Source organism: Eptesicus fuscus, chromosome 3 (genome assembly GCF_027574615.1).
Source record: "Eptesicus fuscus isolate TK198812 chromosome 3, DD_ASM_mEF_20220401, whole genome shotgun sequence".
Lineage (NCBI taxonomy): Eukaryota > Metazoa > Chordata > Mammalia > Chiroptera > Vespertilionidae > Eptesicus > Eptesicus fuscus.
Genome location: NC_072475.1, coordinates 31,662,394 through 31,678,999, shown reverse-complemented (window position 1 = coordinate 31,678,999; position 16,606 = coordinate 31,662,394). Strand labels below are relative to the sequence as shown.

The window sequence follows — 16,606 nt, the reverse complement described above, 5'->3', positions numbered from 1 at the left end:
AAATAAATAAAGTCATTACGTGTCCATTTTGAAATGTGATAATGCTGTCTCTGAACTGGGTTATAGACTGGCCTATGGCTGCCCTTGTATGCATTCTTCTAACGTCAGTGGCACAGCCCACAGCTATGTATACTTGTGTTGCCTTGATCCAAATATAAATTTACTTAATTGAGAATTCCCTTACCTTTTTCTGTTGATAATTTAATATCTGTAGTAAGAGTAAATGCTAAAGAAAATTCTCTGATCTGGTTCAGGTTTAATTCTTACCTTCTTTCCTTTGGCTCCTAGTTCTTCTGGATAAAATGCACTCTTATATCTCTGTCCTGCCCTAGAAAAACCCTAGATTACTTCTTCTCCACCTATAAGCTCATAAACGGAAGGGATGCTCTTCACTCTGTAGCTGTCAGGGAGCCCTTCCTCACCCATGCTCTGCATCTCTATTCTAGGTTCCCTCTCCTTTATCATCAACACTCTCCTTCCTGCCCCCACCTCACTCTTTCTTCCCTAAAGGACCCAGACTACTCTCTCCACACACCCATTTAAAAACTATTCCACCAAATAAAATGGGTTTCTAATTTTTTCTCCACAAAATTCCATCAAAATAACTTGTCATCGTGGGTAAGTGGTAAAAGAAAGCAAACATTGAATCTTAAGACTAGGACTTTGAGAAATCAGACAGAATCTCAGCTCTGTCCATAATTTCAATGTGACCTTAAGCCAGTGTGTTATCTCTCTAAGTATATGTTCAATTGTAAAATAGGAAAATGTGCCACATCATTGGGTTGGAACAAGCATTGTTGTAGAAAGCATTTAGCACTAGGCTTGACACACAATTAATGCTCAGTAAGTGGTAGCGGTGGTCATGCATGCTAGTTCCTCTTATTATTACTCGTGAACTTCCACTAGTGTGTTTGCTTGATTTAGTTTGCCTAAACATTTACTGTTTTTTCATGGATTTGCTTGAGAATGTGCCTTAGCAAATGGGTCAGCTGAGTAATCCTAAAGGATGACTCACACAGAACTCCTGAACTTGAGCCAGCACTTTCTGACAGTCATTATCTTTCTTGGCCCTCTGTGTTTTCCTCTAGCCAACAGCAAGTCGGAAGGATCACCTGTGCTCCCCCATGAGCCTTCCAAGGTGAAGCCAGAAGAATCCAGGGACATTACCCGATCTGGTCGACCAGCTGTGAGTGCTTTTCTCTCAAAGAGTTCTAAGCTTTTAATTCACCAGAAAACCCACAGGATAAAGTAATTGGGGATACACTCATGACTATGAAACAAAAAATCTTGAGATTAATAAGCAGAAGCAGCCAGAAGGAAGACATACCTGATGAGGAAAAAACTGAACAGATATTGGATTGCTTATCTACCTTTATGGATTTGGTGATCACTAGCAAATAATTCATATCATTTGTTCCATAATTTCTACTCAAATTTGGCCAAAAAGTGTTGAAACTAGCAGTTAAGAAGATTTGGGCACTTTCTATGGATTTCCCTTGTCAACCTTGCCTTTTCTCCATATTATTTTCCATATGAGTTAATATTACAATTTTTCTGCTGTTTCATGCCTCTAGGACTATATTTTTGGGACCAAAACCTGATAAGCATGGTCTGCCAGGGGGCCTGATAACATGAATTCTAGCTGCGTTGCTGTGAGACAACAGATCCCAAGTGGCCTTAAAGAAAGAAATAAGAGCATGGGGGCTGGAATTTGAAAGTTAGAAATTAATTTGGGATGAGTTACTCTCCACCTAAATTTTCTGAGCATCTATATATATATAAAAGCCTAAGCGACCGAACCACCGGTCGCTATGATGTGCACTGACCACCAGGGGGCAGACGTTCAATGCAGGAGCTGCCCCCTGGTGGTCAGTGCACTCCCACAGCCAACCTTCCACGGCTCCTCCCCTCACCAACCTCCCACCATCCCAATTGCTGGCCAGACCAAGGGACCCCACCCGTGCACAAATTCGTGCACTGGGCCTCTAGTCTTTTCTATGGGCTAAGGCCCATCTATAGCCTTTTTTGTTTACTCTGTTAATAATGTTTAAGTTCAACAGGGGGTTGGGGCATCCGTGGGGAGGGGTGTGGGATGGGAATGGGGGGATGAGGACAAATATGTGACACCTTAATCAATAAAGAAATTTAAAAAAATAAAAAATAAATAAAATAAATAAAAAAAAATAAAAGCTAAGCAAAAAAAAAAAAAAGAAGAAGGAATGCTTCTACACTCTTACAAAGACCACTAGAAATAAATAACAATTAAAAAGCTAAAAAAAAAAAAATGTTTTAAAGTAAGGGAGCATAGTGAGAGTAATAATAAGAGGAATCTTCACTCTTCTGGGTTGAGATTCTCTTTGCCCTTTTGCATTTATCGGTTGTGTACTAACAATTCCTGTTTTGTGTCTAACCTGCTGCCTTTCTTCTGGCTTTTTCCTTTCCTGTGGATTCTTCTGGATTGGGTTCCTCTTATCTCAGAGCTATAAGAAAGCTATAGATGAGGTTAGTATTATATTTCCTTGGTTGTGCTTTCACAAAAATATCAATATGAAACTGATTTTCTGATGCTGACATCCGGAAAAGTGGCCCACAGGGTCACAGATTGAAAGCTCACTCATTTGGAGTGATCTGTTGGGAGAAGAGCCCCTTCGACAGAAGCCAGGCTAAGGCCCTCACACACCACTATGAAGTTCCAGACCCCTGCCTCCTAAGTCACAATGTCACTTTTCCAATGTTGCAGTCTGGCTAAAGATAAGCATCAGTGATTTGTTATTGACAGAGTTTCTTATTCTAGTACCGTCCAATAGCAAACCTGAGCTTTTAGTCTTTGCTCACCAGCCTTGCTAGGGGATGGTGGTTTTACGAACAAAGAAAAAAAGACATCATTCTAGGGCACTCAGAATTTATAGTGTGTGATTTGTGAACAAGGAATTACTGGGTATTGTTAGATTAATTTTGTGGAACATTAACTACAGCATCAACAGCAACTTTAGTTAATGAATACTGGCGAGTTAAGTGACTTTATTTCCTTATTCATGGAGACATTTTTCCATTAGAAAAATATATGGCTTTGTCGATCTTAGCTTGCTAAGAAGGATGACCGCCTTACTGCTGTTTGTCAGACCTGCATGAATACAGCCTACTGGAGGGTTGTTTTATTGGATTTTTTTTTTGTATGTTTTTTTTTGTTTTTTAAGAGACAAGCCTTGCAAAGAGTCCTAACTGCATGGAATCTGAAGACTACCATTGTGGCTTTAAGGCTGTGGCTCTGCTGAGCACCATTTTTGTGAAATAATATGAAAAAAGCACTGGCTCTAGAGACAACAAGCTGTATTCAAATTCTAGCTCCCCCAATATATAACTGGCTGGGACCAACCAGTCTTATAATTTCTCTGGGCCACAGTTTTCTCATCTGTAAAATGGGGATAAAAATACCTGCACTACCTTGCTCACATGATTGTGTGCGAGAGCGTTTTATGAAGTATGAAACAATATGTAAAGCCAAGAGGATATCCTCATTTTAAAGTTTGGGCCAGAGGTATGGGCTATTTTGGCAGGTGAAAGAAGCATGTTTCTATGCATCTGATCTTTACTAAAAAGCCTCACTTTTTCAGCATTCTGACTGCCTCATCACTCAGAGTGATTTAGAAAGTAATTTTTATGGTTAAAGGATAATTGCTTATAAACGAATGAGGCTCTGCATGTCTACAATGTGTAGATGGCACTTATAGAATGGAAAAAGGGAAAGGTTTTAAATTGCTCTGTGCCACAGCCTTGCTCCTTTCCCTCATAATAGTGAGAAGGAGATGGATTATCACTAGTTTTCTCTCAAAGAATTAAAGAAAGAGAACCATGTTCTGATGTTCTGGCTACCAATAGAATGCGTGTGTGTGTGTGTGCACAATCCAAGGGAAATCTCCTGAGTCCAGAAATTTGCATGGAGGTGGCTGTCATAAGGTTTCTCATGGATTTTTATCTGGTTAACCCAGGATATTTTAGTCTTTTAAAAATTGCTTCATTTTGGTATATTCTAGCACACTGGACAGAGATGAGAGGGGACAGCAGTGGTATAAGTAATTATAAGCAATTGGGTGGGGGTTGGGAGCTATTTACTAAAATCTCTAAGGCCATGTGTAGTTTTAAAAAAAAAAAAAATCCCTCCAGGTAACTCTGATAACCCTTCCCCCTGAGTATCACTGATCCAAACCACTAAAAACACAGGATTACTTGGTTCTGCCTGACTCAGTGGTTCTCAATCAAGGGTGACTTCCTTCCTTCCCTCTACTTCAGTGACATTTGGCAAAGTCTGGAGACAGTTTTGGCTGTCACAGCGTGGAAATGGGAGAAGTGCTATTGGCATCTGTGGGCAGAGCAGAGATGCTACTAAACATCCCACAGTGCCCAGGAGAACAAGCCGCAGTAGGGAATCCTCCAACCCCAAATGTCAGTAGTGCCACAGTTAAGAAACCTTGAATTAAACCTTCCCCCCATCCCCATGCCTAGATTTTTATATGGCTTCTCTCTAGTGACTGAATTGACATTTAGATAGCCCAGAATTGAAATGAAAAGTCTTAAAGCTCTTTTGAAAACTTGTTGCTAATTTAATGGTGTGATTTTTTTCCAAAAAAAAAAAAAAAATTCACCTGGGGCAGTTTCCATTAATTTGGCATTACACTCTAATGCAATATGAGATTGTGCAGCATAGTCTGTGATTGTTTCACACAACCTTTGAAAATGAATATTCGCTTTACTTTAGCCCCATGGTCGGCAAACTGCGGTTCGCGAGCCACATGTGGCTCTTTGGCCCCTCGAGTGTGGCTCTTCCACAAAATACCACGGCCTGAGCGAGTCTATTTTGAAGAAGTGGCATTAGAAGAAGTTTAAGTTTAAAAAATTTGGCTCTCAAAAGAAATTTCAATCGTTGTACTGTTGATATTTGGCTCTGTTGACTAATGAGTTTGCCGACCACTGCTTTAGCCTAATGAAATATATGGCATGAGGATTATGGTGCAAGCAAACCCCCGCTTTATCACTAGTTTTTTCTTTAGAATGTAGGAATCTGAAAAATTCCAGAGCACATCCAGTTTGGACAAATCTTGAGCAATAAAAAATTATTTAATATTTAAAGAAAAGACCAGCAACTATTATTTTAATCGTTCAAAATTTGAACTAAAATTTGAATAAACTATATTATTTCTTAAAAGAGCTTCATTTTAGGTAAAGTATAATTATCAGATTATTTATGATTTTTGGAAAAAATTATATCAAGTTGATTCTAAAAAGTATTACATCAAGGAAACTGTTAGGTAAGAGTCTCTTAACCAGGCATCCTCAAACTACGGCCCGCGGGCCACATGCGGATGTTTTTGCCGTTTTGTTTTTTTTACTTCAAAATAAGATATGTGCAGTGTGCATAGGAATTTGTTCATAGTTTTTTTAAAACTATAGTCCGGCCCTCCAACAGTCTGAGGGACAGTGAACTGGCCCCCTGTTTAAAAAGTTTGAGGACCCCTGCACTATCTTCACATTTACTCTGTAATCAAAAAAACTTTTTGCCATATTTCTTTTATAGTTATACATTCTCAGATATTTCCAAGCTAAATAGCACTTCCCCCCCCCCTTTTTTTTTAATACTTTTTAGCTCCAGGCTTGAGACAGCCAAGCAATAAATTACCACAAAAACTCATTATGTGGAGAAAATTGGTATTGTCAGAAAATAAAATGTATGAAAATGGCTCTGAACCCAATGGTGTCAGTGTTAGATCATGTCTGTTTCTTACAACTTTGCTACTGTAAGGTCTTCCAGAATGGATAAGAAACAAAACTTCAGCTAAACACATAGACTATTGGCAATAGAAGATTAAATTTTTTTTTTGACTGGAGTTATTACTTTTGAGTTACTCATTGTTACCTACAGCTTTTCATATATGCCTCACCCTTCAGGCTGTTACCAATTAAACTTAAAAGGAATTTGCAATTATTTTTAATGTTTCAGTAAAGATAGGTTTTTAATAATGCAGAATCAAAAAATATCTAATTAAAAGCAAAATTATAAAGTAGCTCAGAACTTTAAAGTGTTCCTAAATACAGTGTTTGTAAAAGTTTAGGTCATTTTAACAAGTGAGGGTTTCTTTAAATCAATGGACTTCGCGCCAGCTAAATACTTCTAATATTTTCTTAATCTCCTTTGTCTTGTTTTGAAATGTCAGAGATGGGAAAATCAACCCATGGGAAAAGTTTATTTTTTATTTAAGTAAATCATAGTTAATATTATATTTTACTCAGAATTATTAACATTAGAAACAAACTATTTTAAACCATATTCTCTCTTTAAATCATAATAAAATGTATTTTTAACAACCAGTAACATTTTAAATGCCAGTTTTGTTGTTTGATGAGACTTAACATGTTCCTAACATGCTGAAAACAAAATACAAAATAAATTTATCCAATTTGTTATTATTTTAGTGGTTTGGAGGATAATAATATATCCTTTTTCATTTATTGCCTTAACAAATATCTAAATGATATTTCCCCACTGCAGTTAAGTATAGCATACCCTTCATTTTGTTCTTAATTTGATTAAGATAAACAGTTGTCAAGAGGAAATAAGAGAGAATAAAAGAGGAAATAAGAAGTAAAAAGGTGAAATTGGAATATTAGTTTTTCTTATTTTGGCCCATTGCCAAAGAAACCAGAAATAAATTTGCATAAAATTCTGTGTGATAATTTTTCTCTTCTTTAATGGTATACATTACATTTAAATACCTTTTAATAGGTACCAATTCTATTTTCATTTTCATTAATGGGGCAAAGGTACTGAGACCGAGGCCATGTATGTATGTACCTAATCTGTGCACATGTGTGAAAACTCAGAGAGCATGTTTAGGTGAAAAATGCACAATTTGAATTTCCAAAAGCTTCTCTTTTATAAGGACTACAATTCAAGCAATTTTAGGACAAAATTAAAGTCATTATTGCTTTCCCTTTGGTTTCTATGAAATTAGAAAGAAACAACTCCACTTAACACCTTGAACTTCCTAAATTCTAGACCAAATAAAATGCCTAGGGTTTCCTTTCCTGGTCTTAACCAATGCTTGACATACAGGCGACAATAAGGAAACATGACATTCTGTTGTCTTCTTTTAAAAAAAGGTATTTTAAATTATAACTTAATTATACACATTAATCACATTTTTTCTAACCAATTAGAAAAGATTATCAAAATGTCATTTAGATCATTTACATTGCCATAATCCTACATCAGGTGAATCAGACAAATACATTTCTGGATTGAAATAAAGAGAGAATATGGCCAAAAGAAAACTGGGATTTAGTATCTTTCAATGAGTTTCTTTCTCCCTAATGCCCTGTCTCTCACTGAATGTTCTGATTCCCACATGGGTCACTAATATAGGGAGAAATGGTAAGACTGATGTCAAATTGCTTTTTCCTCATTTGCATGCTGTATGCCATGGGCAGTTTAACCCATGCAAATTAGAGCCGCCATGCTTTTGCAGAACTGCTTCCCTCTGCATTGCTCGGAAAGCATGTAAAATAAAAGGTGGTCAGATATTCAGCACACTGCCTGCAGTATGCCTGGTGATTAAATACCACCTCATCACATCCATCAGGCTAGAGGTTTCATCATACTCATGGAAAACTGAAAAACGATCTCTTCCTTTTGGTGTTTGCACATTCATTTCAGTAGTCCTTGCCAGGGTTTCTGCCAGGTGACTGCAACTTAAACCAAAAGATAATTCTGGAAGAGAACTCCTTTTTTTGTGTGTCGTTCTTCTTGATTAATTCAGCTCCGTGGCTATAAATGTCAGTGGCACTGGGCTTTGGGTTGGTTGGGCCATTACTCGATGTGTGCCTCTGCTCTCCAGGGAATGATGACACACCAGATGAGTCATTGTTGTAGCTGGAATCTTGGGAATTGCTCTGTTCTGTGACTGATGCTAGATTTTGGTACAGTAGCAATCATAGGAGGGGGAAGGCCATGACTATGGCTTGGGCAGGAGTCCCACCACACGGGGGAACAATTTCTAATCCCATGCATTTTCCCATTAACCTGAGGGTGACCAACTTCACCTTCCCAAAATAAAACGAGGGCCCAATGTTTGTATATATGTGTACACACACAATACATATACACATATATACACCATTGTATTCAGATTTGAAAAATCTCAGTCTAGCAATTGGTTTTGAACAAAGTTTAAATTTATTTCATCTTTTCTAGTTTCTACATGCTACAAACATCGTTTTCTTAGTTCCATGCAGTAACTATGTTTGTAACAATTCTATAGAGAGCTTTTAGAGAGCTTTTTTTCTTATTGCTTATGCTGGATCACTGACTTATTGAGAAATGTCACTTTGGTCGTATCTAAAATTCATATATGCTGAACAAACTTTTCTCTTGTAGGATCTGACGGCGTTAGCCAAAGAATTACGAGAACTCCGGATTGAAGAAACAAACCGCCCGCTGAAGAAAGTGACTGATTACTCCTCCTCCAGTGAGGAGTCGGAAAGTAGTGATGAAGAGGAGGAAGATGGAGAGAGCGAGACCCATGACGGGACGGTGGCTGTCAGCGACATACCCAGACTGATGTAAGAGGACACTTTTTTAAATGTGGACCAGGGAGGGCTAGGTCTCCAAAATGAAAGGATGAGAAATACGAATTAAATGTAAGATTGTTTATGAGTCTCTGGCAGGATCAATCGACTTTGGGGATTCGTCTTTTTATTGGAGCGTAGATCTATGACTATCTCTCTTCATAGACACAGTCACTTACTAGTAGAACACATGGCGTTTCTGCGACGGCATGTTCTCTATCCAGGTACTGTTGCTGGGTTGTCTCTTTGGTGATGCTTTCTTGGTTCTTGTCATTTCCAGGGCAAATGATATTACCAGGCAGACTGTTGACACGTCCTTGTTCCCCTGGAACTGGAAGAGTGAAATTATGGGCAATGACATTTCAGGGTTAAAATGAACAACCTGAGACATATTCCATCACCACTAAATAAGGAGGAATGCATGTGGTAGTGTGGGGTAGCATCCCAAAAAAAGAATCGGGAATCAGATAATCCTGCAGGAAACTTCTGAGTGTCTGACTTAAATCTGTCCATCAAGCTTCTCTATTTCATCGTCTTCATTCTCTCATTTATGTGATCCTTTTTTCTGTGACCTGTGACTTCACCACATACGTTCTGACAGCCTCTTTGCAGTCTTCTTTTTGGATATTTGTATCTATATTTATACCTACCTATAATTCCCTTAGTATGTATACCCATTACTCTTTTCTCTTTTTCAGTGAAGTGGAGGCTCACTTCTTTTTCTCTTGGGACTAGATATGATGAAAGAATCCCTCCTCCTCCCCATTTGCTTCCCCAATTCAAACAAACGCATTCGTACAGTCCCACTCACATGCACCTCTCATTTCCTCCCCCAAAGAAACAGGAGCTGTGGCTCTTGTTTGCTGTAACTTTGATAGAGTGGTGCTGACTTTCCAACTTGACTCCTCATTCACCTCCATTTCTTTGGCTCAGCTACTAGGATTAGTCATCACACCACACTCACTCCCTATAGAGAAGATACCATTTCAGGCTATAAATTACTGTCCTCTCCAGCAGGGATTGGAGACACAGGGCTGGCCAGTCCACAGGGAATGTCTTCCACTGATTAATGATCACCACATATAAGCAATTCTGAGAGGCAAATCCAATTACCATCACGGAAAAATCCATTCTTGTTATTTTACTGTTGATTACCCAGTTATTAACAACTATAAATATGCAAAAAAGATGGCATTTTGAAACAAATTTCATTAAAGTGTTTTTTAACAGCAAATAAAATTGTTGTAAGAGGCAAAATCACTAATCCAGAACATTTCTGCAAAATATGCTGGTCTTCTCAGTTTTTGTCTCAACTCAGCATTGGTTAGTTCTTCTCACAGATGTTTCAAATTCCCTTTAAGCACTGAGTGTACAACTATCAGGATGAGGGCAGGTAATGAATTTGAAAGGTTGGTAAAACTTTCGCTGTGTATTAGACACCATACTGAGGGCTTTGAGAGACATTCAAGAAGTGCATACCTGAATTCTGCCTTCCAAACGTTTAGATTCTAGTTAGAAAGAGACGAAATTATACATGGAAAATTTCAGGGTAAAATCAATATTTGGTGGAATAACCAAAGGCAGCCTTGGAAGGGATGTTAAATTGCATTTGGTTTTTAAACCTCCTGTCCTATTTTGCAAGGCTATTAATCCATCTCTTCCCCTGCTACAGAAACACCCACCTTCCTAAAATTGCCCAAAGAGACCATGCTATACTTCCACTTTGCCGTCTAGCAATTTCCAGTCCTTTAGAAATCACCTACGCACAGCCCAGCCTACACTAGTGAAGCCTGCCCGCTCTGTGCTGCCACTGTCCCTCGAGTGTATTCCTATAGTTTCATGTAGTGTTTCAAATTGGGATATTTAGTACATGCTGGGTCCCTGTGAGGTCCCTGGGGATGAAAACTGTGCCTTATTCCTCTCTCTACTCTTAACACCTCGCATGGCATCTGGAATGAAGTTGGTCTTCAGTGACTTTGGTTTACATTTACTTTTGTTAAACTGAAATTGCAAGTCCAGGCTTCAAAGGGTTTACAGCCTAGTCCAGAGGAAAGATGTGTACACATATCACTGTCATCGAGATAGAAAAGAACATGGGGTAATATTAGAATTGGGGAGGGACGGTTGAAGGAAAGGCTCAGAAGGTTGAGTTTACTAATGGGAATGTGGGGTGTGTGAGGAGGGAAGTCTGGACTGGTGAGACAAGAACAAGTATGTGCACTTGACCATGTAGCCATTGGGGAACCGTCAAAGGTGTCTTGAGCCGGGGAGTGACGTGATGGCTGCTACGTTTGAGAGAAATCATTTCAGAAAGATGATTTGGAAAGGAAACAGACTCCAGTCTGCTAAAACAATCCAGAGGCTCTATTACTATAATCCTGATAAATAATAAACAGACTATCCTTGAATGGTTAGAGTGGAGGCAAAACCTGCCGTGGCTCTTGGAGAATTGGTAAATTTTAGACAGATTGAAATGATCACCCATTAAAGAATATTTAAAGTATTTAATTATAAACGAGTCGTGTTCAGAGAAAAAAGCAGGATACAAACATGTTGTATGTATTCCAATTTGGTAAGTATATGCAATTTTTGTGAGTATAAAATATATACAGTCTATTCTACTACAGCAGGATAGTTGCATGCCTTAAAAACTTCTCATATTAAAAAATCCATTATAAAACAATTGCTTCTTTAGGAAAATGGTATTCTAGAGTTCGAGTGCTTCTTATATATATTCTTATCACTTTCATTTTCTATTGTTAAGGTAAACCTTTACCTTTTGTGCTATATATTTTTAGAGCAGAAATAAAAATATATTGCAACATAGGTCACTACCATGAAGTGGATAGCTTCTCAGAAATGTAGCCCAGCCATTGAGACAAGCAGCTGCAGATCCTGATGTGCAGAAGGCTTAAAAACCAAACACCTTTTTCTGTGTGCAGTGCTGGTTTCATATTTATAGCACAAAGTATAACCTATAAGAGTATACATAACTAAGACTGTCTTCCCTAACTAACGGATTACACTATTTCCCAGTGACTCAAGCATAGAAAAATGAATGGAGGGAAATAGAGCAAAACTATGACAGTGATCACCTATGGATTATACAACTTTAAGGGCTTTTTATTTTATGCACTAGAGGCCCAGTGCATGATATTCGTGCAGGAAAGGGGTGGTCCCCTCAGCCCAGCCTGCACCCTCCCCAATCCGAGACCCCTCAGGGGATGTCCAACTGCCAGTTTAGGCCCAATCCTGCAGTTGGACATCACTCTCACAATCCGGGACCGCTGGCTCCTAACTGCTCACCTGCCTGCCTGCCTGCCTGGTCACCTCTAACTGCCCTCCCTGCCAGCCTGATCACCCCTAACCGCCTCTGAACTGCCTCCCCCCCCCCCCCGCTGATATAGTTGCCCCCAACTACCCCACTCTGCCAGCCTAGTCACCCCTAACTGCCCTCCCTGCTGGCCTGGATGCCCTTTGCTACCCCCTCCCCCCGCCGACCTGGTCACCCCTTACTGCCCCCCCTGCCAGCCTGGTTGCCCCAAACTGCCCCCCCTGCCAGCCTGGTCACCCCCTATTGCCCCCTCCACTGGCCTGGTCACTCCCAACTGTCCCCCCCACACCAGCCTGGTCACCCCAACTTTCCGCCCCCCCTGGCCTGGTCACCCCACACAGCCTGCTATTCAGTCGTTTGGTCGTCCCTCACTAACCCCCCCTGCCAGCCTTATCGCCCCATGCAGCCTGCTGTTTGGTCATCCATCCAGTTAGTTCAGTCTTGACAGCCCCTGGCTTTTTATATATTATGATATCCCCAAATTTATGATGAGCATGTGCTATTTTTATGATCAGGAAACACTAAAAGCTTTATAGAATAGGAGGATGGAAGGAAAGGCCTGTAGGTTGGCTTGCATCATATCAAGCAAGTCAGAGAGACATCCTTCTGTATCAGAACAGTACATGTGAGGCAGGGGCTGGGTCAGTAGGGACATCTGCTGCTCCCATAGTCATTGAAGTTTGTACAGTGTCACAAAATGCATTCTGGAAAATGAAAGTCACATACTTTTGTGCTCCCTCCTTTCTATTCTCACTAGAAAGCCATGGTCCTCACCCCATCATCCACCTGGCCCTGAAGTCCCCTCTGCCTTCCCATCCATTGTTCCAGCTCTGTCCTGTTAGCGTGTGGTAGCTGGGCTTCGGACATGCTATATCCCTACTGCCCTCAACCCTTTCCGTCTCTGGGGCCATGATTGCCCCAGCATATGCTCCAGCCAAACTAACCTTCTCGGTCCTTACAAATGCCTTGCATGCTCCCAGTGTTATTTCTCTTCTCGAAATGACCTCTCTCTTTGATTTCATTCTCACACACATCCTGCCTTTTATTTGAATATTTGTGTTATGTGTTAATGCTCTTCTGGATGCTAACCTCTTTAGTTTCAGAAACCATGTTTTCTTCAGCTTTTATATTTACCAAGGGCTTTTCATATAGCAGGTGTTCAATAAATGTGTATTGAATTGAATTAAATCAATCCCTGCAGGAACACTTTGACAAATCCAATTAGAGGAAATTATTGTTCCAAACCTGTGGCCTCATTACAGTAAATTTCCTATAATTTTCTCCTAATCAGTGAGGTGTTTTGTTTTTTACAGTTTATAGGAATTTGGACAATTAGTTTTTCCTGCCCAGACTCTATATCAGAAAAATAATTTTTGCAACAAAGGATTATTTAATTATAAAATGTTATAGTTGTTTTAGCCTTAGTTTTTTAATCATTGCCTTTTAAAAATTCTTTTATTGTTAATAAGTTTTTTAAGTTTTAGATTTACAGAAAAATTGTGCAGATAATACAGAGAGTTCCCATGTTACTCCCCCTAACCCCTGCACAGTTTTCCCTATTATTATCATAAAACATTACTATGGAGCATATGTTACAATTAATGAGCCAATATTGATACAATAACTGGAGTCCATAGTTTATTCAGGTTTTTTTACTTTTTACCAAATGACTCTTTTCTGCTCCAGAATTCCATCTAGGATACATTTCCCTTAGTTATTTAGTTGTCATGTCTCCTTCGACTGCTCTTGGCAGTGACAGTTTCTCAGACTTCCCTTGTTTGTGATGAACTTGGCAATTTTGAGGAGTACTAATTAGGTATATGATAGAATGCCCCTCTGTTGGAATTAGTCAGATGTTGTTCTCATGATTCGACTAAGGCTGTGGTTTGGGGGAGGAAGATAGCAGAGGTAACGTGTCATTTTTATCACATCCCATTAAGGGTACATATTTCAACATGACTTGTGAACTTATATGTTGTTAGAGCTAGAAATGGAGGGCATGTTTTGGTGAAAAATTAAGGCTAGAGTGGTAAGTGAGGATCAGGTCATGGAGAGCTTATAAGCCACCGGAAGAAATTTTAAGTTTATCCTGTAGTCGATGGGGAGCTGCTAAAGGTTGAAAGCAGAAGAATGACACGGTCAGATTTGTAGTTTAGAGAGCTCACTTTGGCAGCTGTGAGGAGTGGATACGAGGGGACAGGACTAGAGAGTGACCATCAAGAAGACTGTTGTTCAGGTAAAGAGGAAACAGACCTAAAACGAACAGCGACAGAATGGATAGCGAATATTTGAGGCATGCTTAGGAGGTAGAATTGGCAGGCTCTAGATTGAAGGTGAGGGGTAGATGAGAGAAAGCATTCTAGTAGGACTGCGGAGTTTCCATGTCTATCTTGGATAACTAGATGGCTTGTGGTGCCACTAACTGAGGTGAGTTACCCAGGAGGAAGCACCAGTTTAGGAGGGAAAATGACAGTTTTAGTTTGGAGCATGTTGAGTTGGAGAAACCTGTGGACACCTAGGGGGGAAATATCCAACAGGAAGTTGAAGAAATGAGTTTCTGAGTAACAAGATTGGATACATTAATTTAGGATTATTCCACACACAGGTGATGGCTATAAGTGGTTGTGATGGGAGCACTCCCAAAGGTTATGTAGAGTGAAGCAGAATCCTGGGTACCAGCAGCATTTAAGAAGAGCACATGAAGGAAGCAGACAGGGAACAAAAAGCAAAAGGAAAACCAGGGAAAAGTTGCCTCCCAAGAGTTAGAGAGAGAAGGATGAAGTGGGGTGATTAGTAACCACTGGCAAGAGGCCAAACACCATAAGCATCAGTAGAGTTTAATAATTGAGAGGATAAAAAGATTTGGGAGCCCTCAACAGATAAAAAATGTGTGGAGAAATCCTAGGTTTGAGAACTAGTCTGATTTACTACTGATCTAGCAATAAGTCAGGAATTCCCAAGGATATTTTTCCATTGATTTTTGTGTTTTAGGAAGAGTGGAAGAGAGAGGGAAAGACAGAGAAACATGATGTGAGAGAAACACATTGATTGGTTGCCTCCTGCAAGAGCCCCAACCAGGGCCCAGGCCAGGGAGGAGCCTGCAATCAAGGTAGGTGCCCTTCCGTCCATAGGCTGATGCTCTATCCACTGAGCCAAACCAGTTAGGGCAATTGCAGCAATTTCTTTTTCTATGTCTCTGTAATGCTATGAATAGCTCCTTGCTGGGGATGAAATATTAAAAATGCTTCTTTGGAATTTCTTCCCAAACTTGTCAGTTCTAGCCCATAGTTAGGTCATTTCATTCACTGCTCCAGTGTAGTCCTTTTGAAATAAGTGTCTTGCTATACATTGTTTTTGTTTGTTTTTGTGTGTGTGTTGTTTTTGTTGTTGTTTTTTGGGGGGGGGTCTGGACTTGTCTTTTCCCCTCTATTTTAGATGAAAATCCTTGACAGATGTCTCCTCTGTGCCAGGATGTCCTAAGTCTGTAGTGTTTCTTGCGTCTTGGATTGAATATTTCATCAAATGCTTGGACTGGACTTTGATAGGATCCAAGAAACCAGAGATGTTTTTAAAATTTTTAAGAAACAGTTAAAAGAACAAAATGGTAAAAGGTGTGGTTAATACACCTAATGAGAGAAACAAACGTTGATAATTTTCCTGTTTTTAAAAAACCCACTTTCAAAGAGAGGCAGCTGCTAGGATAGCAATCGGTACAGTGTTGAAAACAGAAGCCCCGCAGATGAGCCGCACCGCTGCTGATGCTGCTTCCTTGTGCTGTTTCCTTGGTGCTGTGGTCTGTGCCGCAGAACACACAGAAAGCATCAGCCTCCGCTCTCAGGGCCAGCGCGAGATCCTGCTACCTTCTCCATTATATCTAAACTCTAGAGCAAGAAGCAAACTGGAAACAAATATGCCACAGTGTGGGGTGATTACACAGGTTTAAAAAAGTACTGACCACTGCCCAGCCGGTGTGCTCAGTGGTTGAGTTGACCCATGAACCAGGAGGTCCCTGGTTTGATTCCCAGTCAGGGCACATGCCCAGGTTTCAACCTCGATCCGCAGGACAGGGCATGCAGGAGGCAGCCAATCAATGATTCTCTCTCATCGTTGATGTTTCTTCTATCTCTCCCTCTCTCTTCCTCTCTCTGAAATCAATAAAAATATTTTTAATTAAAAAGTACTGAATACTGTTTGAGTTCAACAGCCTCGTTAACTGATGCCCTTAATTGAAATGTCTGCTTTACAACTAGTGTAAAACCCGTTTTTCAAACAGTTGATTTTTGCACTTCCATTCTGTGCTAAACTCTGTGCTGGGTATACAATGATGAGCAAAGAGACAAAGATTCTGTCGTCATAAGCATATGTTCCAATGAGAGACAAGGAGAAAGTTAAAAGAGAGTCAAAAAGAAAGAATGACCAATTGGGATAAGAATGGAGGGAAAAGGGTAGAGAGAAAGAAGAGGGTCTGGTTGGATAAGACAGGTAGGTGGTTAGAAAAGGTTTCTCAGCCAAAGTATCATTTAAGATGAAATCAGACCAATGAGAGGCAACCAGCCACGAGCCAGGGTGCGAGAAAGCTTTGCAGGCAGAGGGAACAGCCTGTGCAAACATGCAGGTCAGGGTGTCTGGTCCCTCCCTCTGGCTGCTGGGTGG

General features: G+C 40.0%; 1 protein-coding gene across 1 annotated transcript in view; it reads left to right on the top strand.

The window, feature by feature from the left end:
* Positions 1-16,606, top strand: part of TNIK (TRAF2 and NCK interacting kinase) — a 341,946-nt gene that overhangs the window by 296,471 nt on the left and 28,869 nt on the right. The window contains exons 20-21 of the mRNA XM_008142296.3: positions 1,089-1,186; positions 8,429-8,613. Coding sequence (XP_008140518.1) covers positions 1,089-1,186; positions 8,429-8,613 — 283 coding nt within the window. The remainder of the gene's footprint in view (positions 1-1,088; positions 1,187-8,428; positions 8,614-16,606) is intronic.